General features: G+C 45.8%; 1 protein-coding gene across 6 annotated transcripts in view; it reads left to right on the forward strand.

Annotated features, from left to right (window-relative positions):
* Window positions 1-1,324: 1,324 nt before the first annotated feature.
* LOC122563876 (phosphatidylinositol transfer protein alpha isoform-like) overlaps window positions 1,325-27,130 on the forward strand; it is a 32,391-nt gene continuing 6,585 nt past the window's right edge. Inside the window, exons 1-4 of one of the 6 annotated variants that reach the window (XR_006315757.1) lie at window positions 1,325-1,335; window positions 1,588-1,594; window positions 2,419-2,420; window positions 5,955-5,985. Coding sequence is in view for 1 of the 6 variants with exons in the window: in XM_043718080.1 (XP_043574015.1) it covers window positions 4,314-4,330; window positions 5,955-5,985 (48 nt within the window). In the remaining 5 variants the exon portion in view is untranslated. Of the gene's footprint in view, window positions 1,336-1,587; window positions 1,595-2,418; window positions 2,421-3,537; window positions 3,555-4,298; window positions 4,331-5,954; window positions 5,986-6,041; window positions 6,059-8,695; window positions 8,924-22,316; window positions 22,336-27,130 lie in introns of those variants that run through there. The other 5 variants (XR_006315758.1, XM_043718080.1, XR_006315761.1 and 2 more) reach the window with 5 other exon arrangements.

Genomic DNA, 27,130 nt, shown 5'->3' on the forward strand with positions numbered 1-27,130 from the left:
TTTTCTCACCGTTTAGAAAGTAGTCCATGCCTGTATTCTTATTTTCCAAAGTGCAAGACCTCACATTTACTCACATTGAATTTCATCAGCCCTTTCCTGATCCACTCTCCTAAACTGTCTAAATCTGCCTGCAGCCTCCCCACCTCCTCAGTAGTACCTGCCTGTCCACCTAACTTGGTATCATCAGCGAACTTCGCCAGAATTCCCCCAGTCTCCTCATCCAGATCATTAATATATAGAGTGAACAGCTGCAGCCCCAACACTGAACCCTGCGGGACACCGCTTGTCATCGGCTGCCATTCCCAAAAATAACCTTTTATCCCAACTCTCTGCCTTCTGTCAGACAGCCAATCCTCTATCCATACCAGTAGCTCACCTTGAACACCATGGGCCCTCACCTTGCTCAGCAGTCTCCCATGAGGCACCTTATCAAAGGTCTTTTGGAAGTCCAGATAGACCACATCCACTGGGTTTCCCTGGTCTAATCTACTTGTTATCTCTTCAAAGAATTCTAACAGGTTTGTCAGGCATGACCTCCCCTTACTAAATCCATGCTGGCTTGTTCTAATCTGACCCTGCACTTCCAAGAATTTAGAAACCTCATCTTTAACGATTGATTCTAGAATTTTACCTACAACCGAGGTTAGGCTAATTGGCCTATAATTTTCCATCTCTTGTCTTGATCCTTTCTTGAACAAGGGGGTTACAACAACGATCTTCCAATCATCCGGGACTTTCCCTGACTCCAGTGACTTTTGAAAGATTACTACCAATGCCTTGTTATCGTGACATCTAGCTTTTAGGAGGGAATTCCAAAGTTTGGGGTGCAGGCATCTGAAGGCATAAACCACGAGTGATTTGATTAAAGGAAGAGCTGCACAACAGGCTAGGATCAGGAGGTCAGATCTCAGCGTTTGCTGTTGTGGGGTTTTTTTGCCTGTGGGAGAAGTGGAACTGTACTCCACAGCCAGTGTACTAACTGGGTTGTTGAATGTCCGGTTTGCATTTTGGGAAGTGGATCCCAGTGATGTACTGGTTAGTGAGCAGAGGTCAGTCATGAGCCATTGTCCAGAAAGGACTCTCCACATCTTTCTTCGTTAGAGACAGCGAGTGATCCAGAGAGAGGCAATTCAAATGCAGTCATGTCTGAAAATGTTAGAATGAGTAAAGGTGCAATGAATTGGCTGCCCTTTTTGCAGCAGGATATCTGGTTTGCAGTTATTGGTGATTCCAGTCTTAGTTCAACACGGCTGACTCTTAACTGTCCCCTGACATTGTCTCCACTGCAAGACAACTAGCAGATAGGGAGTGAATGGTCTGTCCAATGATGCTCATGTCCTGGAGATTAATGATTTATTTCAAACTTGCTGCAAAATGTTTGTGTAAAGCTAATCTGTAGAGTCAACTTGACCTCAAGGTTTGAGTAGATGGTTACAGTTCCATGTGGAAATAAATTTCTCTCCCGTGTACTTTTGTTTCTATCCTTCCCTTCTCTTTCCCCACCCCAGATCTTTCTGTTAAGACCTTAAATCATGTCTCAGCTTAAGTGGGCACTGAAGATCCCTTGAGCATCGCTTTGCAAGTGAGCAGGGAAGTTCTTCCTTGCTGATATTTCGGATCAGTCAGGCAATTATTGTGTATGTTTTCATTAAATATATGCATAAAGGGAAAGGTACGACTTGGACATGCTGGGTGAGTGGGTAAAGGAGTGGCAGATGAAATACAATGTGGCAAAATGTGAGGTTATACGTTTTGGTATGAAGAATGGAGGTGTAGGCTATTCCCTTAATGGGGAAAGGCTCAGAAATCGGAACCGCTAGGATTTGGGAGTCCCAGTTCCGGGTTCTGTTCAGATTACATGCAGGTTCAGTTGGCAGCTAGGAAGGCAAATGGAATTTTTAGCATTCATTTCAAGAGGGCTAGGATAGAAGGGCAGGGATGTACTGCTGAGGCTGTACAAGGCTCTGGTCAGACCACAGTTGGAATATTGTGAGCAGTTTGGGTCCCAAATGTGAGAAAAGTAGTGCTGGCATTGGAGGGGTTCAGAGGAGATTTACAGGAATGATCTCACCCACGATCATAATGAATGGTGGTGCTGGCTCGAAGGGCAGAATGGCCTACTCCTGCACCTATTGTCTTTTGAAGGGCTTGTCATATCAGGAATGGTTGAGAACGCTGTTTGTACCCAATGGTGTTTAGAAGGATAAGGAAGGAGCCTCGATGAAACTGAGGGGCCTGGGTAGAGTGCAGGTGGAGTTGATATTTACCCCAGCAAGAGAGACGAGGAGCCAAGGGCACAGCCTCAGGGTGAAGGAAAGACCTTTCAGATTGGAGATGAGAGAGCTTTTCAGCCGGAGGGTGGTTAATCTGTGGAACTCATTGCCACAGAGGGGCCAGGTCATTGAGCGTCTAAGACAGTTGTTCTTGATCAGTAAGGGGGAAGTAAAGGTTATGGGGAGAAGGTGAGAGAATGGTATTGAAAAACTAATCAGCCATGATTGAATGGCAGAGCAGACTTAATGGGCTGAATGGCCTAATCTGTTCCTGTTTCTTATGGTCTGTTGGTCTTGTATGTGTCCCCCATGATCCTTTAATAATGGACTGTTGCTTAGCCTGTACTCTGTTGTTAAACTCTGCTAGATCATTTCATGGGTCTATTTATTGGAGCATTTACAGAGGATGTTGAATCTCTGCCAAAAGTTGGAAGTTGACTCATACACAGAATCTGTGGTGTGAAACTCTTGACGTGTTCTGTCCCTGCTTTCTTTTCCTTTATTGGAAGCTAAGTTGTAGTTTTTAAAAGGAGAGTTGAGTGTGTGCTGGCTGAGGTTGTGCATCTTGAGGTACTTGCTGTTACTGTTGGTCACAGCCAGAATCTGATCAACGTCAGATTGTACTGCAGCAGCCGTTCCAGCAAAGATTCAGTCTTGAAATGGAGAAGGGCAGCATCTCTCTGCAGTCGAACATCTCCCCACATCCACCCCACTGACAGACTGACAGCACCTTCCATTATTCCCTGCCCTCTTTGCTCTTTGCTGAGTGTATAATTGATTGTCTAATTCCTTTTCATCTCTTGATTTTGTTAGTCCTCTGTCTGCCCTGAAGCAAGGACAAAGCCAAAATGTATGGAGCTGGAAAAGCCCAGCAACCCCTCTTCTCCCCCACACCCCACCCCACAATATCTCTCTCCGCTCCCTTGCAATGATGGAGTGTCCATAACCTTCTCACCCTTTTGAGTGAGGTCATTTCTCATTTCAGTCCTAAATGATCAGCCACTCCTCCTGAAACAGTGCCCTGTTCCAGAACCCCCTCCTGTCCATTCTAACCTCAGTCTTAAGGAGGGTTTTGGGTTGGGGGTTGGGGGGTGGGGGGTGGTCTTTCCAAAGTTGGATCTTCAGGACACTATGAAGATACCTCGGAAGTATGACTCTTAAAAAGACCTTGTTACTGTCCTTGGCAAGCACCGAGAAGGTCAGGGGAGCAGCGGCGTCTTGGGCTAATTGTCCACAGGTTCCTGAAGGCAGTAGTCCAGGGTTAATAGAGTGGTTAAGAAGGTATGTTGGACCCTTACCTTTATTAGTCATGGCAAACATAAGAACAGGGAGGTGATGCTGGAGCTGTACAGGACTTTGATTAAGCCCCAGCTGGAGTACTGTGTGCAGTGCTGGTCCCCTGACTATAGGAAGGATGTGATTACCCTGGAGGGGATTCCGCTGGAGATTTACCAGGAGGTTGCCTGGGTTTCTACAGCAGTTTCTCTATGAAGGGAAACTAGATAAGCTCGGGCTGTATTCCCATCCACTGGGGAGTGTCTGGGGGATTGTATAGAGAGGGCTTTACTCTGTATCTAACCCCATGCTGGGAGTGTTTGTGGTGGTGTAGAGGAATATAACATTTTGCTTGGGGAGGTGCTGAAAGATTGTTTTCCCCCTAGCTGACAGTATGGAGCTAGGGGTCAGTTTCATGATAAAGCAGGCTCCAGCATGAGGGGCGAGAATTGTCCTCACTGAGGATTGAGGGTCTTTGGTGTTCTTGACCCAGAATGTGGCTCTTGCTCAGTTGTTGCAGATAGGGGTGGTTGGGAATTTGTTTTGTTACCATGAGAATCGAGGGGTATGGAGGCAATGAAATTGAAGATCCACTGTGATACTTTTGAATGATGGGCTGAGTGGTTTCCTGCTCTTTCTTTTCACTGGCTATTTGTTAAACTGCCTGAACTTGTTACATTACTGCAGCATCATGTTTGAGGTTTCTCTCTAATTAGAAATGCAGGTCTTTCAACAACTGAGCAACGTGGTGTTAGCGTGTGAACAATGGTGAATTCCTGTCTGTAAGTAGTTTACTATAGGGAGGCTCTGGGTCGAGCAGTGGCCAGAGCAGATCTGATGACTTGAGTAGTCTGTACAATTTTGATTGTTTGCCACTTGCTAATGTATGGTGGGGGTTGGAATGGAGACTTGTGTCCTCTATCTCAGTGTCTGTCAATCTGTCTGTCTGCCTCCTCCTCACTACCTCGCCTTTTGCAACCCATTGTCTGATCCTCTCCCATTAGCCTCTGTTATTCACACTTGTAACACTGCAGCCTTCCTGAACTCTGCAGACTGCCAGAGACTCACCAGCAGATGGGTGCACTCCTTGTTTGGCCACTCAGTAATCAAAGGAACAGAAACAAACCGAAGGATGACTTGCATTTCTGCAGTGGAGAGAGTGAGGACTGCAGATGCTGGCCATCAGAGTCAAAAAGTGTAGCACTGGAAAAGTCACTGGCTGTGCTTTTCCAGCGCCTGCGTTTCTGCAGCGCCTTTCAAAGCCTTGGGTCATTTCAAAGCACTTCACAGTAATGGAATCATATCGGACTCAACATTATCCCTGTTTCTCTCTCCACAGTTGCTGCCAAACCTGCTGGGTCTCTCCCCTTACAATCTTTCTTTAAGTATTTTTCAGCTATAGCCACTATTATAATGTAGGAAATGTCACAGTCTCTTTACACACAGTGAGCTCTCAGACACAAGAATGTGCAAATGATCAGATGTCAGTTAAGGGGCATCCTGGCCACACGTGACTGAGCCCATTGCATGAGGTTGGTTCCTAACTACCTTCTGCAATGATCTCCCTGAATTAGTTCATGGGCAGCTAGGGGTGATGCAGTAAATGCTGGTCTTGCCAGTGATACCCAAATACCATGAAAACATGTTTGAAAATACCCATGTGGAGAGATGGTTCTCTGAGTGGCATAGTCCAGAGCAAAGGACCTTAAGCCTAACACACACACAAAATCCTGTGGATCCTGGAAATCTGAAATAAAGAGAGTATGGTGGAAGGACTCTGATCAGGGTAGCACCTCTGGCAAGGGGAAGAGTTCATCTATATCAGTCATGTACAAATCCCTCGGGATTCAGGGGAAACTGGTGGGCAGAATGTACCCTCTATGGGGTGGGTCAGGGTGAATGGTATACGTGTACTTAGGAAGTTGGATAAACACGAGGAAGGAAAAAGGATATGCCAATAGGGTGATATAAAGAGACAGCTCTGACATGCTGGCATTGCATAGGTGGGCTGAATTGCCTGATAGTGAGAGAACACGTTCACCAGGTGGACTAATGTGGAGAGTTTTCCTCCGCTCCATCTTCCCCCTCCCTCCCTCAGTCTCCACCTTTGCTCTGTTAGCAGAAGAGAGGTTTTTTTTTCGGGGGTGGGGTGTGGTGGAGGAGCAAAAATAGTTCAATGGGGCAAGTCCTGGCAGTGGTTTCAAGGCAGGTTTCACAATGTCAGGCTGAAGGATGTGGTGAGTGGGAGTGTACACATGTGCCTGTTTGATTGTCGTCCTCTTGGTTTTAAAAAAAAACCCCGAGATGCAGCCGAGTGTGTGAACATTTGGAAAGTAAATCTCCTGTGTGGGGGCGGGTACCTGTTTGAGTTCAAACATTCATTTATTTATTTTTCCTCTCTTTCAGTCGGATAATCCTGCCAATCTCTGTAGATGAGGTGAGTGATCCCTCCCTATGCAGGTTGTTTTCCACTGCACTTTGTCGTCTTCAAATGGACATCTTGATCAAGGGTCAGTCCTGTGTGTGTCTGCTGTGTGTCACACATGCTGCACTTAGTTACCTCCAGCACTTGGTAATTCATGTTGGCTCCTGGTCCAGCTTAAAACCTCAGCTTTAAAATTCACATGTTCCTGTTCCTTGACGTTGTTTCACTGGGCTAGTAATCGAGAGCTCAGCCTAATGTCCTGGGGGGCATGGGTTAGGATCCAGCAGGGCAGATGGTGACATTTGAATTCAGTAAAAATCTGTTCAAAAAGCTGACTTAATCAAGTCCAATGACTTGTCCTACCTGCCTATCTTCTTTTCCACCTATCCACTCCACCCTCCTCCCTGACCTATCACCTTCATCCCCTCCCCCACTCACCCATTGTACTCTATGCTGCCTTTATTCCTGATGAAGGGCTTTTGCCCGAAACGTCGATTTCGAAGCTCCTCAGATGCTGCCTGAACTGCTGTGCTTTTCCAGCACCACTCATCCAGAATCTGGTTTCCAGCATCTGCAGTCGTTGTTTTTACCTACCTTAATGAATCCGCTGTTAATTGTCATAAAAACCCAGCTAGTTCACTAATGTCCTTCAGTGAAAGAAGGGCTTATGCCCGAAACGTCGATTCTCCTGTTCCTTGGATGCTGCCTGACCTGCTGTGCTTTTCCAGCAGCATATTTTCAGCTTCAGTGAAAGAAACCTACTGTCCTTGCCTGATCTGGCCAACGCTGTGACTCCAGACCCACAGCAATGTGCCTGACTCTTCATGGCCCTCAGGCGAGTATGGGTAGAAATGTAAAAAATAGGAGTGGGCCATATGGCCCTTCCAGCCTGCTCTGTCATTCAATCTGATCAGGGCTGACCATCCAACTCACTCTCCTGTCTCTGCCTTCTCCCCATACCCTTTAATCCCTTTAGCCGTAAGTACTATATCTAACTACATTTTGAAAACATTCAATGTTTTGGCCTCAACTGCTTTCTGTGACGGAGAATTCCCCAGGCTCCCTGTTCTCTGGGTGAAGAAATTTCACCACTCAGTCCTAAATGACCCACCCCCTATCGTTAGACTGTGACCGTTGGTTTTGGACTCCCAAGTCATCAGGAATGTCTTTTCTGTGTTTACCCTATTTTGTCCTGTTATAATTTTATCAGTTTCGAAGAGAATACAAAGGGGGATGAATAAGAATTAAAATTATTCTTAAAATAGTATTACTTAAATGGTGAAAGGTTGCAGCATGCTATTGTGCAGAGGCACTTAGGAGGGTTCATACGTGAATTGCTAAAAGTTGATTTGCATTGCAACAGGTAATCAGGAAGGCAAACGGGATATTGGCTTTTATTGCGAGAGGGATTAAATTGAAGAGCAGGGAGGTTCTGCTGTGATTGTACAAAGTGTTGGTGAGGCTGCACCTGGAGAATTGTGTGCAGTTCTGGTCTCCTTACTTGAGGAAGGATATACTGGCACTGGAGAGGGTGCAGAGTGCGGTCACCAGATTGATTCCTGAGATGAGGAGTGGTTGAGCCGCCTGGGACTGTACTCAGTAGTATTTAGAAGAATGAGAGGGGATCTCACAGAAACATATGAAAGGGATTGATAAGATAGAGGCAGCCAAGTTGTTTCCGCTGGTGGGTGAGACTAGGACTAGGGAACATGGCCTCAAGGTTAGGGGGAATAGATTTAGGACAGAGATGACGAGGAACTGCTTTTCCCAGAGAGTAGTGTATCTATGGAAATCTCTGTCCAAGGAAGCAGTAGAGGCAGCTTCATTAAATATATTCAAGAGACAGTTGGATGGGTTTTTGCATGGTAGGGGAATTAAAGATTATGGGGATAATGCAGGTAGGAGGAGCTGAGACAATGATAGATTAGCCATGATCTTAATGGCGGAGCAGGCTGGATGGGCTGAATGGCCTACTCCTGCTCCTATGAAATTAAATCTATGAAATAAATGCTGGAGCAGCCAGCAACATCCATATCCTATGAATAAATATGTTTTTAAAAGCCCTACAACTCTAAGATCTCTGCACTCCCCCACTTAAACTGTCCCTCACTAAACCTCCTTGTGCCTCTTTCTCTTTTTAAGATCATTCATAAAACCTACATCCTTTACCCAGCATTTGATCACCTGTCTGAACATCTCCTTGAGTGATTCCATGTCAGTTTCTACCTTATTTACACTCCTGCTGTGTTTTTAGGATGTTGAAATTGTGATATAAATGCATGCTGTATTTGGGATTGTGTTGTGCTGGAGCTCCCTCATTCTGTGCAGCTGATTTGGGAAATGTAGCCTCGTTGTTTGCTGGTAACAGTAAAATGAAATATTGGTGAAACTCTGGTCTGCCTCTGTTAGGTGTTGGCACAGGCAACGAGGGCTATGAATCTGGGGCACTGAAGAGATGTCTGAAAGCAGCTTTACGATGTGGTGTAGCAGATTTCCAGACTCCACTTAGTTCTGTTAGCGGAACTGTTTCAGCAAGATACCTAATCTTATCTTTGTTTTGTAACTGCGCTTAACAATGGGCCATTGTCTCCTTTGTTTACTGAATTTCTGACAGCCTGGATTGCAGTCTTGTTCCATCTTTTGTCCTGGTCAGAGACTTTAATAATGTTTAGCCTTACATTAGACTGCACTTTAAAATTACTTAATTAGTTGCAAGAAGCTTTTGAAAATCTTGAGATCATCAAAAGCTGTATAGAAATGCAAACTTTTTTTACTTTGTTTAAACCTGTGCTTTGAATGCTGTGAAGAGGGGCATCCCTGATGAAGGGCTTATGCCTGAAATGTCGATTCTCCTGCTCCTCGGATGCTGCCCGACCTGCTGTGCTTTTCCAGCACCACACTCTCAACTCTAATTTGTGCAACCTCATCCTGCTTCAACCTGTCCTGAGAGGTAAATATTCTAAATATTGCTTGATTTATTTTTGAATGCCATTTTGATGCTGGCATTTGTTTCAAGTTTAATTCATTTCTCATATCCATTTAAGTTTTTGCTTCTATTTCTGCAGTAATATTTATAGATAATCTTGGACTAAGTTTACTATCTTGAGGCATTTTAAGCAACTTTTTTCCCTAACTTTGCTGGATCTTCCATTTGCTGCCTTAGCTTGTGTATGATAACAGTGTGCCAGGATTTTCCTTTAGGGAATACAATTCATGACATGCCCAGTGACACCCTGGCACAGTGCTTTCCCATGCTGCACTCAGACCTGGTCTCCTCGACCAAGAGCGCTGTGAAATTCTGCCATCCGTCTGATCTTCCTTCAGTACGCTGAAATGACTGTTTGCTAGCTTCTGGGCAATGGGATGCTGTAGCACTCCAACAGGAACTCACCTTGAGGGCTGGCAACTTAGAAATATTAACGTAGAAAGACATTTTTAAATTGTTAAGTAATCCTGAAATAAAAGCTCCATACGCTGGACAGCAAAGCTAAAGTTACCAAAGAATAATTTCATCTGTGAGTGCAGGTATGAGATCAGTAAGTAGATTATTCCACAAACCAAATACCCAAAAGAGAATTAAAGAAAGTAATCTGATACGGAGTTTATCTGATTAGATTACTGCCTCCTAATTCTTTCCCAGGGCTCCTTCATCCTATTGTGTATTGCAATTTGAATCTGTAACACACTTTTTTTTTAAAGTTCAGCTGATTGTGGTGACCACTAATACAAAGCTGGATTCATTGCTAAAACTTACAACTTGACCCTTTGTGTTGTAATTGCAAACTGCTATGCACAGTGTTTTTGTGTGTTGTGGAGTAATGCAGATATGTAATATTTCCCTGCGTACTCTTTTTTTTTTCCCATCGCCCTCCCAGTTTGCACTTCTTTCCTGGCAGTCTTGGTCCATGCTGTGGCAAACATTTAGATGATGCTGACAAGCTTTTCAAAAGGAGATGCGCATGGGCCAGATATCAGTCCAGTTGTTATTCCTAGCTAGGAGAGTGAGACAGTTAACACTAGATGTTCGTCAGGCCATCCCTTTGAAACGCTGCTGCTGGATATCTAATTAACAATGCATTATACATAGTACCATGAGAAACAACAAATACTCTCAGCAGGTGCTCGAGGACTAATACTCCCCTCTGGTTTAGGAGCTCATGGGGTTAGGCTCAATTCCATATTAGAGACTGCAATCTAGGATAATGCTGTCAGTGGAGTGTGGGGGGAGTCCTGCGCTGTCGGAGGGTCAGTGCTGAGGGAGTGCCGTGCTGTCAGAGGGTCAGTGCAGAGGGAGCGCCGCGCTGTCAGAGGGTCAGTGCTGATGGAGCATGGTGCTGTCGGAGGATCAGTGCTGAGGGAGCACTGCGCTGTCAGAGGGTCAGTGCTGAGGGAGCGCCGCGCTGTCAGAGGTCAGTGCTGAGGGAGCGCCGCGCTGTCAGAGGGTCAGTGCAGAGGGAGCGCCACGCTGTCAGAGGGTCAGTGCTGAGGGAGCGCTGCGCTGTCAGAGGGACCGCCGCGCTGTCAGAGGGTCAGTGCTGAGGGACTGCCGCGCTGTCAGAGGGTCAGTGCTGAGGGAGCGCTGTGCTGTCAGAGGGACTGCCGCGCTGTCAGAGGGTCAGTGCTGAGGGACTGCCGCGCTGTCAGAGGGTCAGTGCTGAGGGAGTGCCGCGCTGTCAGAGGGTCAGTGCTGAGGGACTGCCGCGCTGTCAGAGGGAGTACCGCGCTGTCAGAGGGAGTACCACAATGTCAGAGGGTCAGTGCTGAGGGACCGCCGCGCTGTCAGAGGGAGTACCACACTGTCAGAGGGTCAGTGCAGAGGGAGCGCTGTTCTGTCAGAGGGTCAGTGCAGAGGGAGCGCCGCGCTGTCAGAGATGCTACCAGCTGAGATATTAAACCAGTGGCTAGTTACCCTCAGTTGAATGTAAAAGATCATAGTTCCTTTGACTAGATCAGGGGAGGTCTCCTGCTGTTGTGAGCCAGTATTTATTCCTTAATCATAATCATCGAAACTGAGATTGTGGAATCACATTGCAATTTGTGCATCTTGCTGTGTCAGAATCGGCAGCCATGTTTCCTCCATTCGTGCAGGGACTGCATTCAAGAATATTTCTTTCACATATAGTAAGATTCTAAGTCTTTCTTTCTCTCTGAATTAATTTGAATTTGAATTGCAGTTACTTAAATAAAATTTTCTCATTAGACTTTTAATTCTTGATTTTTTATCAAGTTTAAATTCCACCAGCTGCTGTGGTGAGATCTGAATCCAATTCTCCAGGATGATTACCGGCTCTCTCTGATTTACTAAGAAGTTACATGACACCAGCTTGTGGTCTAACTGGTCTGTTTGAAATCACAAGCTTGCCAAGCGCTGCTCCTTTACGTCACCTGATGAAGGAAAGCTTGTGATTTCAAATAAACCTGTTGGACTATAACTTGGTGTCATGCAACCTCTGACCTTGTCCACCCCAGCCCAACACCTGCACCTCCACATCTGATTTCCTAGTGACATTGCCAACAGGCTATTTAACGTTATCACTAATATATCTCCTCTCTCGTTTCTCCACTGGACCAGAATGGTGATTGTGATTACAGTGTGACTGGGGACAGGCCATATGCACATGGGTCGGAGGCTCAATCTCTATTTGAGTGACCTGATGGTAGGCAAGGTGACAAGAAGGATCTGGTATGTGCTGGTACTGAGATGTCTGCTCCTAATCTCTGTCCAGTGACCTCAATTGTACGGACCGTTAGGGTTAGAGAAGGGTTGAATTGTACTTGCTTTCCCTGGCCTGTTGACACTGCTTATCAGGGTGACCTGTGAAGAATGGACACACGAGAGACACCAGAGGGGAATGGGTATTATTGATTGAGCTGCTGTACTTGGATCAGCACTTTCAGAAGAGGGGCCAGAGATTAGCTGACAGCAATGAGAGTTTTCATGATCCCGGAGCGTTCTGTCTGACTGTGGCCTCGGTTTGCTGAAATGACTTTGTGTGGTGCTCCTACAAGTGTGTTAGGAAAGGATACATAGACAAACGCAGAACAGGGATGAAGATATTCTGAAGAGTTGTTGGACTCAAACATTAATTTTATTTCTCTCTCCACAAATACTGCCAGACCTGCTGAGGTTCCCCAGCATTTCCTATGAGAATAAAGGAGATAACTATAGCCCAATGTTAAGCAATAAAAGCAGGAGGTTATTGTGAAAGCCTGGCCTGAGTTTCCAATTGATCTTCTAACCTGACTAAGTAATAGTGGAATTCTGAAGGAGTACCAACTGAAATGCACAGTGAATAAACCTCTTGTCCTACTTGTCATTACTGAGTTGCCGGAGGTGTAAAGTGACATTGCATCATTAAATTGTGCTAATCTGTATCTGCCTTTTCTCCTCTGACCCTGATATCTTGATGTCTAAAGTGGAGGTCACCAAATCTGCTGGTCACCCAACTGCACTGTCTCGCGGACACGCTCTCACACTCCCACCCTCTGTCTGCACAGAGAAGTTAAGTATACACCTTACCTGTGTGGATTGACCCCCCCACCTCCCTGAGTCGAGACTGGAGTGGCAGCAGGGTTTAAGCATGGATCAGTCATTGGTCTGTAATACCAGCTGTTGGCACCTCATACCTCACCCAGTAATACATGGACCATGGGTTGGAGGCCAGTCACCCTGCTTCTTTGCCAGCTTACAAACATCACCAGGTAGTCATGGATGAAGGAACTCATTCAGTCCATTTAGACTTCATCCTTGAATAAAAGACACTTCCATGTGACAGGATGTGTGGAGGTCTTTCAGGCTAGGAGCACAGTTAAAAATGAAAGGTCACCCATTTCAGGCAGAGATATAGCGAACTTATTTCTCTCAGGATCATGAGTGGACCTGCTCTCCCCAAATCTTGATCCGTTTTTGAATAAATGATGGAATGAGTTTATTGGAGTAGTTTGGATTGTGGTGTTGAGATCATCATCTGATCAGCCATGGTCTTTGTTAAACAATGGATTATATTTAAGGGGTCAAAAGGCCTCAGCTCTCAATTCTTTTGTTCTATGCCCTCACTGTCTCTCTATTACAACATTCAATAGTTTCTCAAATGCTTTTCCCAGCACTGTCAAAGTGTACATCACCAATCATATCAATATGAGGAAGGGCTACTCGTCAATACAGTACAACACAGGATCAGACCCTTTGATCCGCCATGTCTATGCTGACCATTCTAAGCCAAACCCATCTGCCTTCATGTGGGCCATATCTGTCTATTCCCTGCCTGGCCATGTCTGTCTAAATGCCTCATAAAACATTACTACCATATCAGCTTCTATCACCTCCCCTGGTAGCAAGTTGTAGACACCTACCACCCTCTGTGTAACAAACATTCCTCCCACATCTCCATAATACCTCTCTCTTCCCAACCCCCCCTTACCTTAAACATATGCCCCTAGTATTTAACATTTCTACCCCTTGTAAAAATACTCCAAAATACGTCACCCTATCTATGCCTGTCATAACTTTATACATTTCTACCAGGTCATCCCTCAGCCTCTGACGCTGTAGTGAAAACAGTTCGTTTGTCCAACCTCTCCGTGTAGCCAACAAAGCTCAAACCAGGCAACATCCCACTAAGATGGAAATGTGTTGCTGGAAAAGCGCAGCAGGTCAGGCAGCATCTAGGGAACAGGAGAATCGACGTTTCGGGCATTAGCCCTTCTTCAGAAGCCCTCCTGAAGAAGGGCTAATGCCCGAAATGTCGATTCTTCTGTTCCCTGGATGCTGCCTGACCTGCTGCGCTTTTCCAGCAACACATTTCCATCTCTGATCTCCAGCATCTGCAGACCTCACTTTCTCCTCAAACATCCCACTAATCCTACTTTGTACCATTTCCAAAACATTCTCAACCAGCCGCGAGAGTCACTACCAGGACTGCACACAATACTCCAAATGTGGCCTAACTAAAGTTGTATACAACTGCAACATAACTTGCCAACGTTTATCCTCCATGCCCTGACCAATTAAAGCGAGCCTATCATATGCTTTCCTTACTCCCTTACCCACTTGGGTTCCCACTTTCAGGGAGCAATGGATTTGTGCTTCAGGATCCCCCGGAATATCAATGCAGGGTCCTGCCATTTACTGGATACTTTCCTCTTGCATTTGACCTCCCAAAATACCTCCCCCTCACACTTGTCCAGTTTAGAATCCCTTTCTCAATTTTCCATCCAGCTTTCCAACTGCATTTATATCCTGCTGTATCCTTTGACAATCTTACTCACTATCCACAACTACACCGATTTTTGTGCCATCTGCAGACTTACTAATCAGACCACTTATGTTTTAATCCAAATCATTTATTTATTTGACAAACAACAGAGGTCCCAGCATTGATTTTTGTGGAACACCACTGGACCCAGCCCTCCAGACAGGCACACCCCCCTCCACAACTACCCTCTGGCTTCTATGGGCAAACCAACTTGTATTCAACTTCCCAGCTCACAGTGGATCCCATGTGACTTAATCTTTTGGACCAACCTATTATGAGGGACCTTGTCAAATGCTTTAATAATGTCAATGTAGACTGCATCCACTACCCTCACCAATTATCTTCATCACTTCCTCAAAAAACTCTAATCACATTTGTGAGACAAGATGTCCCCTGCACAAAGCCGTGCTGACTGTCCCTAAGGATCTTCTCCAATAATTTCCCTACCACTGACGTATGCCTGTCCATCCTTTCATTTCCTGGATTATTCCTGTAGCTGACCATTCTTCACTCTTCTGGACCTTGCCTGTGGCTAAAGAGGATACAAAGGTCTCTGTCAAGGTCCCAGTGAATCCTTCCTTCACTACCTTCAGTATCCTGGGGTGGATCCATTAGGCTCTGGGGACTTATCCACCTCAATATTTTTCAAGACATCCAGCACCACCACTACCACCTCAAGATTGACATGCCCCAGAAGATCGCTATACCCCTCCCTAATCTTCCCATCATCCATGTCCTTCTCAGTGAATAACGATGCAAAATACCCATTAAGGACCTCCCCGCTTTCTCTAGTTCCATGCGTAGAATTCATCCTTTATCTTTGAGTGGACCTATCCTTTCCCTAGCTACCCTAATACTCCTAATTTCATAGATTCCCTATAGTGTGGAAATAGGCCATTCGGCCCAACTAGTCCACACCAACTCCCTGAAGAGTAACTAACGTAGACCCATTTCTCTGCCCTATTATCCTATATTTACTCCTAACTAATGCACCTAACCTACACATCCCTGAACACTGGGCAATTTAGCACAGCCAGTTCACCTAACCTGCACATCTTTGGACTGGAGGGAACTGGAGCATCCGGAGGAAACTCACACAGACACGGGGAGAATGTGCAAACTCCACACAGACAGTCACCCGAGGCTGGAATTGAACCGGGGTCCCTGGCCTTGTGAGGCAGCTGTGCTAACCACTGAGCCATCGTGCCGCCCTCCTGCCTTGAGATTCTCCTTCATTCTACCTGCTGAGGATATTCCATGGCCCCTTTTAGCCCTCTTAATTCTATTTGTAATTTCTTTCCTGCTTCCTTTATATCCCTCAAGGACCTTGACCGATATCAGTTTCCAAAATCTTATGTATGCTACCATTTTTTTTCTTTTTGACTAAACTTTCAATATCTCATCCTCCAAGCTTCCTGATTCTTGCTATTCTCACAGGAACATGTTGGTCCTGAACTCTGATCAACAGACCTTTTAAAAACTCCCATGTGTCAGATATGGGTTTACCTTCAAACAGCTGCCCCCAGCCTAATTTCTCCAGTGCCTGCCCTTATACTGTTGGAATTGGCCTTCCCTCCATTTAACACTCACCCAAGGATCAGTCTTCTCTTTATCCATGATTAATTTAAAATTTATGGAACTATGATCACTATCTCAAATGCTTCCCCACTGAAACTTCAATCACGTGGCCAGGCTCATTCCCCAATTCAAGGTCTAGTACAAAATTCAGGGGGCAGAAGTGAGTGTAGTGGCCATCACTGAGGAGAAGGTACTGATGAAACTGAGGGGTCTGAAGGTGGGGAAATCTCCCAGACTGGTTGGACTCCAGCCCAGGGTTCTGAAAGAGATAACTGAGGAGCTTGTGGAGGCATTGATAGTGAATCAGTGGGTTAGAGTGGTGCTGGAAAAGCACAGCAGTTCAGGCAGCATCCGAGGAGCAGGAAAATTGATGTTTCGGGCAAAAGCCCTTCATTAGTGGGCAGCACGGAGGCACAGTGGTTAGCACTGCTGCCTCACAGCGCCAGAGACCTGGGTTCAATTCCTGCCTCAGGCGACTGACTGTGTGGAGTTTGCACATTCTCCCCGTGTCTGCGTGGGTTTCCTCTGGGTGCTCTGGTTTCCTCCCACAGTCCAAAGATGTGCAGGTCAGGTGAATTGGCCATACTAAATTGTCCGTAGTGTTAGATAAGGGGTAAACGTAGGGGTATGGGTGGGTTGCGCTTCGGCGGGTCGGTGTGGACTTGTTGGGCTGAAGGGCCTGTTTCCACACTGTAATGTAATGTAATCTAATCTAATCAGGAATGGAGGCAGAGTGCCTGAAGGGTGGAGAGATAAATGAGAGGAGGGTGGGGGTGGGGAGAAAGTAGCATAGAGTACAATAGGTGAGTGGGGTTGGGGGTGACAGGTCAGAGAGGAGGGTAGGAAAAGGTAGCAAAGAGTACAATGGGTGGATGGGGGTGGAGTCAGGGAAAATTGCTAATGTAATAGCCCTGGTTAAGAAGGGAGTGATGCAGAAATTATAGGCCAATTAGCCTGATCTGGGCTATTGGTACTCCTACTATCTATCTGTGTAGTCAGATGATATTCTCCCCAGACTTGAACATCTAATCTTGCTGAGGTTTAACAAGTGATTTATGAAGGTTTTATATAACTGCTTTGGGTTTGTATCTTGTACTGTATGCTTTTTAATAACTTACCCAGCTTATCCTTTTAGCTCCCACTTAAAAAGATTAATGTGTGTGAACTCAAGTATTTCTGTCTCCATCACCACTGGAGTCTGCCATTTAGTTTACATTACCTGTCTTTATTCTTCTTTCTTAAATACATCACCTTTGTACTCTCACCTGTGCCCCATTAACAACGTCACTGAATGCTTAACCACCTTAAAAATAGGAACACTTCTGTTTGGTTTCCTTTGCAGTCCTGCATACCAATCCTTCACGCTCCCTGAACTGATCTCTGCCAACGCAACCCAGCCAGCGTGACATTCACTCCCAAGTTGTGCGTCTCTGTGCTTCCACATTATAACTTTATTCCAAAGTTTATGGTGGGCAGAGGGGTGTAAGGCTGGGAGTCAAGTCCTCCCCTTCACTGTTTGAAGATGAACCATTTACTCTCCAAGTCTGTTGTTCAGTCAGAGACTGATATGTATCTCAAATCCTTTTACAGTACTCCCTCCAAAGGGAAAAACTGCTGATCTTGAAGGTGTGAATACTCCAGCAGCTCCAAGCATTTCTGGGAGATTAGATTACATTACAGTGTGGAAACAGGCCCTTCGGCCCAACATGTCCACACCGACCCGCCAAAGCGCAACCCACCCATACCCCTACATTTACCCCTTACCTATCACTACGGGCAATTTAGCATGGCCAATTCACCTGACCTGCACGTCTTTTGGACTGTGGGAGGAAACCAGAGCACCCGGAGGAAACCCACGCAGACACTGGGAGAATGTGCAAACTCCACACAGTCAGTCGCCTGAGGCGGGAGAGTTCCAGATTTCCATTGGTTCCTGGTGAGAATATGCACTTCCTGATTTCACTCCTGAATGGCCTAACACTGGAGTCAGAGTGGGACTTGAGGCAAACCTTTCTCTTTATCTACCTTATCAAATCTTTTTGAACAATTTAAATGTTTTGAAGAGATTGCCCCTTCACATTCTGAACTCGGGCTAATGCCAAGCAAACTGTCCTCCGGTTTAACCCTTTGAACTGCAGTGACATTCTGCTCCGTCTGTCTAGTGGGCACTCCAAAATCAGTTTATCTTCTCGGAGAGGGTTGTGCCCAAATCCTGACTCCGTTATTTGAGAAAAGTCAAACATTGTGGCTGCTGGAAATCAGAAAATAGTTTGCAGTTCTGACCGTGTCTGTAGAGAGAAACCAAGTTAATGATTTGGCTGTGTGACCTTTGGTCAACATTTTCACCAGTACAGCTGCTTTAATTTTATCCATTTTCTCTAATTAATGCCATTTCCCAGGGAACACCAAGCTTTGTGCCTTTCTGTAAGAGCTGGAGTGTTCGTTCCAGTCCCAGTCATATCTCTTCCATCTTTTTTTTGGGTACATTGACTGTTTCAGTGACATTTCCTGCTCTTGCCTGTAAATGGAAACGGTGACTGATTTGCTTCTAGTCTCTACCTTTTCTGTCACCATCACATGATGCATCTCCAATTCTCCTTTCCCTGCCTTGACCTCTCCATCACCATTTCTGGGCTATTGACCAGACTCCTATAGCTACTTGATGACACTTCCTCCGCAACATGGTCAGAAGTCACACGACACCAGGTTATAGTCCAACAGGTTTGTATGAAATCACAGGTTTTCGGAGTGCTGCCCCTTCACTTCACCTGATGCAGGAGAAATGCTCCGAAAGCTTGTGATTTCATATAAACCTGTTGGACTATAACCTGGTGCTATGTGACTTCTGACATTGTCCACCCTAGTCCGACACGGGCACCTCCACATCTTGGCTCCCAGCTTGCTATTAGGACTCCAACTCCCACCCCCACAGTTACTATAGACTGTGTCTAACTAGAGCTCAGCACAACATCTCAGACATCTCACAATATCCCACTGACTTTCTATTCAGAACTTCCCAACCCCATTAGACTACTAAAACAAAGAACTGCAGAGATCTGAAATAAAAACTGAAATTACTGGAGAGACTCTGTAGGAGAAAATAGAATTAAGGTTTCAAGTCTGGTGACCCTTCTTCAGAACAGGATAAATATGTTCATCCAGGAGGAAATCCTAAGGAATAGTTGGTTGCAACAAAAATTATTTGTCTGAAAATAGAATTTAACTATATGTTTAACCCAAGTTCTAGAGACAGGGTTATTTTCCCTGTTAGGAACCTATGTGACTCAAGTAATGCTCCAGTTTCTGAGTTTAATTTTATTAAGTCTATCCTTCTGAGCATTCTTGCGTAGTATTTAGGATCAGGGCTTTGATTATCTCGGTCGTGGGCCCATCAACCGATCACTGTATCATGTCAAGTTACAGTGCAGTAAAACTGTCAGAGTGCGGCACCAGTCTCTGTGACCCAGTTTGAGAGCAGCCAGAGACAGATTAGTACCGCTGATTATTCACCTTGTTCAGCTACAACCTTGGTTGTTCTCAGCACATGCAATTCCCCTTCAAAACCTGCCAACCATTCAGTCACCTTGCAGTGGGGGAGACATTAATGCTCTTTCCCATCTGTCAGTAACATTCCTGATTTTTCATGCTGTGTTTGAGCCAATCAAGTGAAGACCATGAGAGCTAGGGTTAGGAGGAGGCCATTCAGCCCCTTGAGTCTGCTCTGCCGTTTAACACTATCATGGCTGATCTCATCTGCACCTCCACTCCACTTTCCTGACTGCTCTCCATAACCCTTCAAGTTATGACGAGTTAAAGATCTGTCTATCTCCTCCTCAAATTTACTCAATATCTCCGTGTCCACAGCATTCTAGGGCATGAACTCTACAGATTCACAATCCTTTGAGAGAAGTAATTTTCTCCTCATCTCTGTTTTTAATCTGCTATCTCTTATCTAAAACTATGACCTCGTATTGTAGATTCCCTCACATGAGGCCACTTGCTTTGTCAATCCCCTTTAGCATCTTCTATACCTCAAAAGGGTCTCCTCTCGTCCTCCTTAGCTCCAGAGAGTACAGGTCGAAACTGGTCAATCTCCCTTCAGAAGGCAAACCCTTCATCTCTGGGGTCAATCTGGTCAATCACCTCTGAACTGCCTCCACTGCAAATACATCCCTCCTTGAGTAAGGGGACCAAATTGTATGCAACGCTCCAAATGCGGTCTCACTAATGCCTTGTACAGTTGCTGCAACACTTCTCTACTCCTATATTTTATTTCTTTAGCAGTAAATACCAATGCCTTCCCTATTACCTGCTGTAGCTGCATACAGCTTTCTGCAATTCACACACAAGGACTTGTGTTCATTGCAGACCCAAGGCTTGACAGCCATTGAGCACACAATTGGTTGCAATAGATTTTATGCACATTGTTGAAATGAACCCTGAGGCTGAGTTGATGGGAGATATGGAACTATCGTATAGTAGAGACTAATGCCTTGCTGCCCATCACTTTTATGTTGGGTGTTTGAGAGAGCAATTCATTCGACTAAATTTTCAATCTTTTCTGGCTACAGGAGGAGTTCGGGGGGACTGGAGGACATCTAATGTGGTACCATCATTCAAGAAGGGTAGTAGGGATAAACCAGGAAGCTCCAGACCAGTGAATGATAACAGCTGTAGTGGGGGAAAGGGAATTCTGAGGGTCAGAATTAACCTCCAGTTGGAGAGACTAGGATTAAATAAGGATAGTCAGTGTGGCTTTGAAAGGGAAGATCATGTCGAACAAACGTGGTTGAAGTTCTCGAAGAGGTAATGAGATGTGGAGCTGAGGGTAATGAAATGGACATAGTCTACATGAACTTTAGTCAAACATGGAAGACTGGTTCTGAAGCTAAGAGCCTGTGGGATCCAGGGCAGTTTGGCAAATTGGATCCAAAGTTGGCTTTGTGGCAGGAAGCAGAGGATGCTGGTCTGAGAGAGTTATTGTGACAGGACGCTTGTGTGCAGTGGCACGCTGCAGGGCTTAGTGCTGAGTCCCTTCCTGTTTGTCGTGTACATTAATGATGGAGACTGATTGTAGGGGGGGGATGATCAGTACGTTCACAGGTAACAGGAACATTAGCAGCAGTGTGCTAAATAGTGAGGAGGAAAGCCTGAGACTACAGGAGCAGAAAGGCTGGACGGTCAGGTGACAACAGTGACAAATGGAATTGGACCCTGAAAAGTGAGAGGTGATGCATTTTGGGAGATGAACAAGGTCAAGGAATAGACTGAGTGATCGGAGCTGAGGAAGTGGAGGATCAGAAGGTCATTTACGTGTCCATCGACCCTTGAAGGCAGCAGGACTGAGAAATAAAGTTATTACCTGGGCTGCAATGATTCAGTGATGAAGGGAGACTGGATAGGCTGCAGTTCTTTTCCTTAGGGTAGAGAAGGCTGAGGGGGGGGGGGGATCTGAGGCAGACAAAGTTTTGAGGGGTGTGGACAGAGTCAATGGGGAGAACCCTTTCCCACAATGTCAATGAGTAGGAGATGTTTGCAGTTTGGACAAGGGTCCTTGGATCTATAATACTCAATCATCCAGTTATTCTAATCCCCGTCTCCAACACTTGGCCTATAACCTTGGATTCTGTGGTATTTGAAGCATTCATCTGTAATGGCTTGATGTATCCTGTCTCTAGCACCCTTTTAGGCAGTGAGTTCTAGATACCCACTGGCCTCTGGGTGGGGAAAGAAACCATCCTCAAACCCCTGCTAACCCTCCGGCTCCTTCCTTCATACTGTGCCCCCTGGTTATTCTCTCCTCAACTAAGGGGAATCGGTTTCCCCATTGACTCTGTCCACACCCCTCTAAACTTTGCACACCTCTAAATCATGTCACATTGAGCCGGTTTTGCGCAGTCATGCACTTTATCCAGTGAAATGGGCAATGTTTAACTTTCTTGAAAGATTAAATTGTTTTTCTTCCTGCCCTGAAAATGCTTTCCACTTGAATCACCGGATGGGTTTGGTCTCTGGCATCAGCCTTGTTTCAACAGTCAGTGGCAAGAGTCTGCTCACAGCGAGGGTAGTGTCAACTGCACTGCACTGCATTCTGCCTCCTCGCTGTATGCACACTAGGCCTTTGTCCATTTGGTTGGGGTTCAGGAGAGGGGATACATAACATTCGCCTTACATTGCACAGCTAATTGTAACACTGCTTTTTTCTCTTGAGGATTTCCCACAGTATTGCAAAGTGGTTGGTGTTTAATAAATACCTCCTGGAAAAATCATCATGCTCCTATTTCCAGTTGTGAAATAGTTGTCAATGAGCCATGAATCTGCAATCAGGTCAGTCCCAGCTTAACACCAGCAGAATGAGCAGTCTGTATCCTGAGTGAGTTACTGGATCAAACTCCTGCCAATGCCTCTATCACCTCCGATGCTGACAGGCTGTGGGAGAGATCCATGTCTTGCTGATCTTACAGATTCTCTGCAATGGAAGTCACTGTGCTGACCAAACAGCAGGTTATTTTTGTTCTAGCTTATCAAGGTGAGCAAATATACCCAGGACCAGAGTCCATGAGCTATAGAACAATGGGTGGCAATAATGAGGGAGTGCCACATTGTTAGAAGGTCAATGAACTGTCAGAGGGAGCGCCGCACTGTCGGAGGATCGGCGCTGAGGGAGTGCCGCACTGTCGGTGGGTCAGTGCTGAGGGAGCGCCGCACTGTCGGAGGGTCGGCGCTGAGGGAGCGCCGCACTGTCGGAGGGTCGGCGCTGAGGGAGCGCCGCACTGTCGGAGGGTCGGCGCTGAGGGAGCGCCGCACTGTCGGAGAGTCGGCGCTGAGGGAGCGCCGCACTGTCGGAGGGTCGGCGCTGAGGGAGCGCCGCACTGTCGGAGGGTCGGCGCTGAGGCGGGGGGTGGGCACCGCGCTGTCGGAGGGGAATACGTTAAACTCCATCTGGCATCAGATGGACATTTTTTTTAAAAATCCATCAGCTGCAAAAGCTGGAAACCTTCATTAGGTCATCAACAAGAAACATTAGTTCTGAGGGGTGGAGGTGCGTATGTAGGGCAATCCATGTTTGAGGGGTACTCATTCCACCTTCCCTACTCCTTCCCCGCCCCATGACTGTTCCACATCACAAGGCAGGAAGGAGTTGACCAAGTGAGGCAAAGAAATGACCTTGATTTGCCCTTGATATTTATTCCAAGGAAGCAATAACTCCACGTTCTGGTATTCGCATGTTGTGATCCTTCAGATTGATCCTACACTCTGCAATTAAACAATCCAACCCAGAGCAGTACAGGAGATGAATATGTCTGGAGGGCTCGCTGATTTAGAAATATTGTTTACAGTCTGCATTTACGCTCTCTGATCACGTCAAATCCTAGTTTGTGATCAGCTGCCTGTTGTTTCAACAGCAAAGGTGCAGCCAGCAAGCTGCTGCTGAAAGCTGCTTGACCTTCCTGATTGTTCCAGTCCCTTCAAGGTAATAGACATGAGGATTGCGCAGTAATCCAGTGAAATGTGTACTTCTCCCAGTGACAGTAGCAAATGCTGCAACTTGGATCATGGAGTAATGTTCCCTCTACACCATTCCTATCAACACTCCCAGGACAAGTGCTGCACGTGGTTTAGATTGAGTAACGCTCTCTCTACTCTTTTAAACTGAAATCAAAGCTCTATTATTTTTAACTGAAAGTAGAGCTTTCTTTCCATCAGACACTTTCAGGTCAGGGACAGTATGGGTTAGATACAGAGGAAAGCTCCCTCTTTTCAGCTGAATGGAAAGCTCCCTAGAAACTGTCCCTATCAAACATTCCCAGGACAGATCCATCATTGGATTAGATACAGAGTAAAGATCCTTCTACTCCTTTTAAACTGAAATTAAATCTGCATTGACACTGTCCCCATTGAACACTTCCAGGACAGGGGCAGCATTGAGTTAGATTCAGTGTAAAGCTCTCTCTACGCTGTCTCCATCAAACACTCCTACAGCAGGTAATGTACAAGGTTAGATGAAGACATGAGGCCATGAACTTGCTGTGACTTGGCCCTCTCTGTAAACAGTACTGTTACTCCCCCAGGTGGATGTCAGGAAAGGAAAGCTTCCTGAACTTGTTTCTACTGCAGGTACAACATTGGCAGTCCCCACTCCTGACCTTGTGATGGAGGGAAAGTCGTTAATGAAGCAGCTGAAGATGGTTGGGTCTAGGACACTACCCTGAGGAACTCCTGCAGAGATGTCCTGGAGCTGAGATGATTGACTCCAACAACCACAACCATCTTATTTAGTGAGAGCTATGACTTCAACTATCAGGGAATTTCCCCCGATTCCCATTGATTCCGGTTTCACTAGGGCTCCTTGATGCTACATTCGAAATGTGGCTTAGATGTCAAGGGCTGTCACTGCCCTCCCCTCTGGAATGCAGCTCTTTTATCCATGTTTGACCCAAGGCTGTAATGAGATCAGGAGCTGAGTGGCTCTGATGGAACCAAAACTGGGCATCACTGAGCAGGTTATTGACAGCACTGTTACTGACACTGTCCATCACTTTACTGATGATAGCGAGTAGACTGATGGGGCAGTAATAGGCTGGGTTAGATTTATCCTGCTTTTTGTGTACAGGAGATTCTGTAGTCCGCCAATCAGAAATTGGCGTGGAGGCAGAGCCAAGGAGTCAGACATCACACAGAGCTGTGGTAATAGGGGACTCCATAGTGAGAGGGACTGAAAGGGGTTTCTGCGGCAACAGGCGGGATTTGAGGATGGCGTGTTGCCTTCCTGGTGCCAGCATTAAGGACATCACAGACAGAGTGCAGGAAATCCTCAAGGGAGAAGGTGAAGAGCCAGACGTGGTGGTGCATGTCGGCACAAATGACGTCGGGAAGAAGAGGAGGAACATACTACAGCGAGACTTCGGAGAACTAGGAAGAAAGCTGAAAAGCAGGACGTCCAGGGGGGTTATCTCCAGTTTGCTTCCAGTTCCTCGGGCTGGAGAGGACAGGAACAGGGAGATAATGGACTTGAACGTGTGGTTGGGGAACTGGTGCAGGAAGCAAGGATTTAAATTCTTGGATCACTGGAGTATGTTTAGCGGTAAGAATAAATTATACAAGAGGGATGGGTTGCACCTTAATAGGTTAGGGACCAGCATTTTGGCAGGCAGGTTTGTTACTGCAACACAGCTACGTTTAAACAGGAAGGGTGAGGGGAGTAACAAATTAAAAGTATTATATATGAATGCACGAAGCATTAGAAATAATGTGGATGAGCTTGTGGCTCGTGGAAATTGGCAGTTACGATGTTGTGGGGATAACTGAGACATGGCTTCAAGTGGACAGGGCCTGGGAAATGAATATTCAAGGCTACACGTGCTATCGTAAGGACAGACTGACGGGCAGAGGGGGTGGGGTGGCCATGTTGGTAAGGGATGATATTCAGTCCCTTGCGCGGGGGGACCTAGAATCAGGGGATGTAGAGTCGGTGTGGATAGAGCTGAGAAATTCTAAGGGTAGAAATTCCCTAATGGGAGTTATCTACAGGCCCCCAAACAGTTGCCTAGATGTAGGATGTATGTTGAATAAGGAGCTGAAATTGGCCTGTCACAAAGATGTTACTACAGTTGTTATGGGGGATTTCAACATGCAGTAGACTGGGAGGATCAGGATGGTACTGGACCCCAAGAAAGGAAGTTTGTGGAGTGCCTCCGAGATGGATTCTTAGAACAGCTTGTGCTGGAGCCTACCAGGGAGAAAGCAATTCTGGATCTGGTGTTGTGCAACGAACCGGATTTGATCAGGGACCTCGAAGTGAAGGAGCCATTAGGAGGTAGTGACCACAATACAATAAGCTTCAATCTGCAGTTTGAAATGGAGAGGGTAGAATCGGAAGTGACAATATTTCAGTTGAATAAGGGGAACTATGGAGCTATGAGGGAGGAGCTGGCCAAAGTTCAATGGTTAAATACCTTAGCAGGGGCGGCAGTGGAACAACAATGGCAGGTATTTCTGTGTATAATGCAGAAGGTGCAGGATCAGTTAATTCCTAAAAGGAAGAAAGATCCTAAGGGGAGGCAGGGGTGGCCGTGGCTGACGAGGGAAGTTAAGGACCGGAGGACTGGGAAGCTTTTAAAGAACAAAACAGGATTACTAAAAAGGAAATACGCATAGAAAAAACAAGGTACGAAGGTAAACTGGCCAATAATATAAAGGAGGATAGTAAAGGCTATTTTAGGTATGTGAAAAGAAAAAAAAAATGGTTAAGACTAAAATTGGGCCCTTGAAGACAGAAACGAGTGAACTTATTATGGGGAACAAGGAAATAGCAGAAGAGTTGAATTGGTACTTTGCTCGTGTCTTCCCCAGTAAAGACAGATCTAATCTCCCAGATGTAATAGTGGCTGAAGGACCTGAACTGAAGGGAATTTATATTAGGCAGGAAATGGTGTTGGAGAGACTGTTAGGTCTGAAAGCTAATAAGTCCCCGGGGCCTGATGGTCTGCATCCCAGGGTACTGAAGGAGATGGCTCTAGGAATCGTGGATGCATTGGTGATCATTTTCCAATGTTCTATAGATTCAGGATCAGTTCCTGCAGATTGGAGGGTGGCTAATGTCCTCCCACTTTTTAAGAACGGAGGGAGAGAGAAAACAGAATTATAGACCAGTTAGTCTGACCTCAGTGGTGGGAAAGATGCTGGAGTCAATTATAAAGGACAAAATTATGACACATCTGGATACCAGTAACAGGATAGGTCAGAGTCAGCATGGATTTATGAAGGGGAAATCATGCTTGACTCATCTTCTGGAATTTTTTAAGGATGTAACTCTGAAGATGGGCAAGGGAGATCCAGTGGATGTAGTGTACCTGGACTTTCAGAAAGCCTTTGATAAAGTCCCACATAGGAGGTTAGTGAGCAAAATTAGGGCACATGGTATTAGGGGCAAAATACTGACATGGATTGATAATTGGTTGGCTGACAGGAAACAAAGAGTAGTGATAAACAGCTCCCTTTCTGAATGGCAGGCGGTGACCAGTGGTGTGCCGCAGGGATCACTGCTGGGACCACAGCTTTTTACAATGTACATTAATGATATAGATGAAGGTATTAAAAGTAACATTAGCAAATTTGCTGATGATACAAAGCTGGGTGGCAGGGTGAAATGTGAGGATGATGTTAGGAGATTACAGAGTGACCTGGACAGGCTAGGTGAGTGGACGGATGCATGGCAGATGCAGTTTAATGTGGATAAATGTATGGTTATCCACTTTGGTGGCAAGAACAGGAAGGCAGATTACTACCTAAATGGAGTCAAGTTAGGTAAAGGGGCAGTACAA

The sequence above is a fragment of the Chiloscyllium plagiosum genome, chromosome 28 (genome assembly GCF_004010195.1).
Source record: "Chiloscyllium plagiosum isolate BGI_BamShark_2017 chromosome 28, ASM401019v2, whole genome shotgun sequence".
NCBI lineage: Eukaryota > Metazoa > Chordata > Chondrichthyes > Orectolobiformes > Hemiscylliidae > Chiloscyllium > Chiloscyllium plagiosum.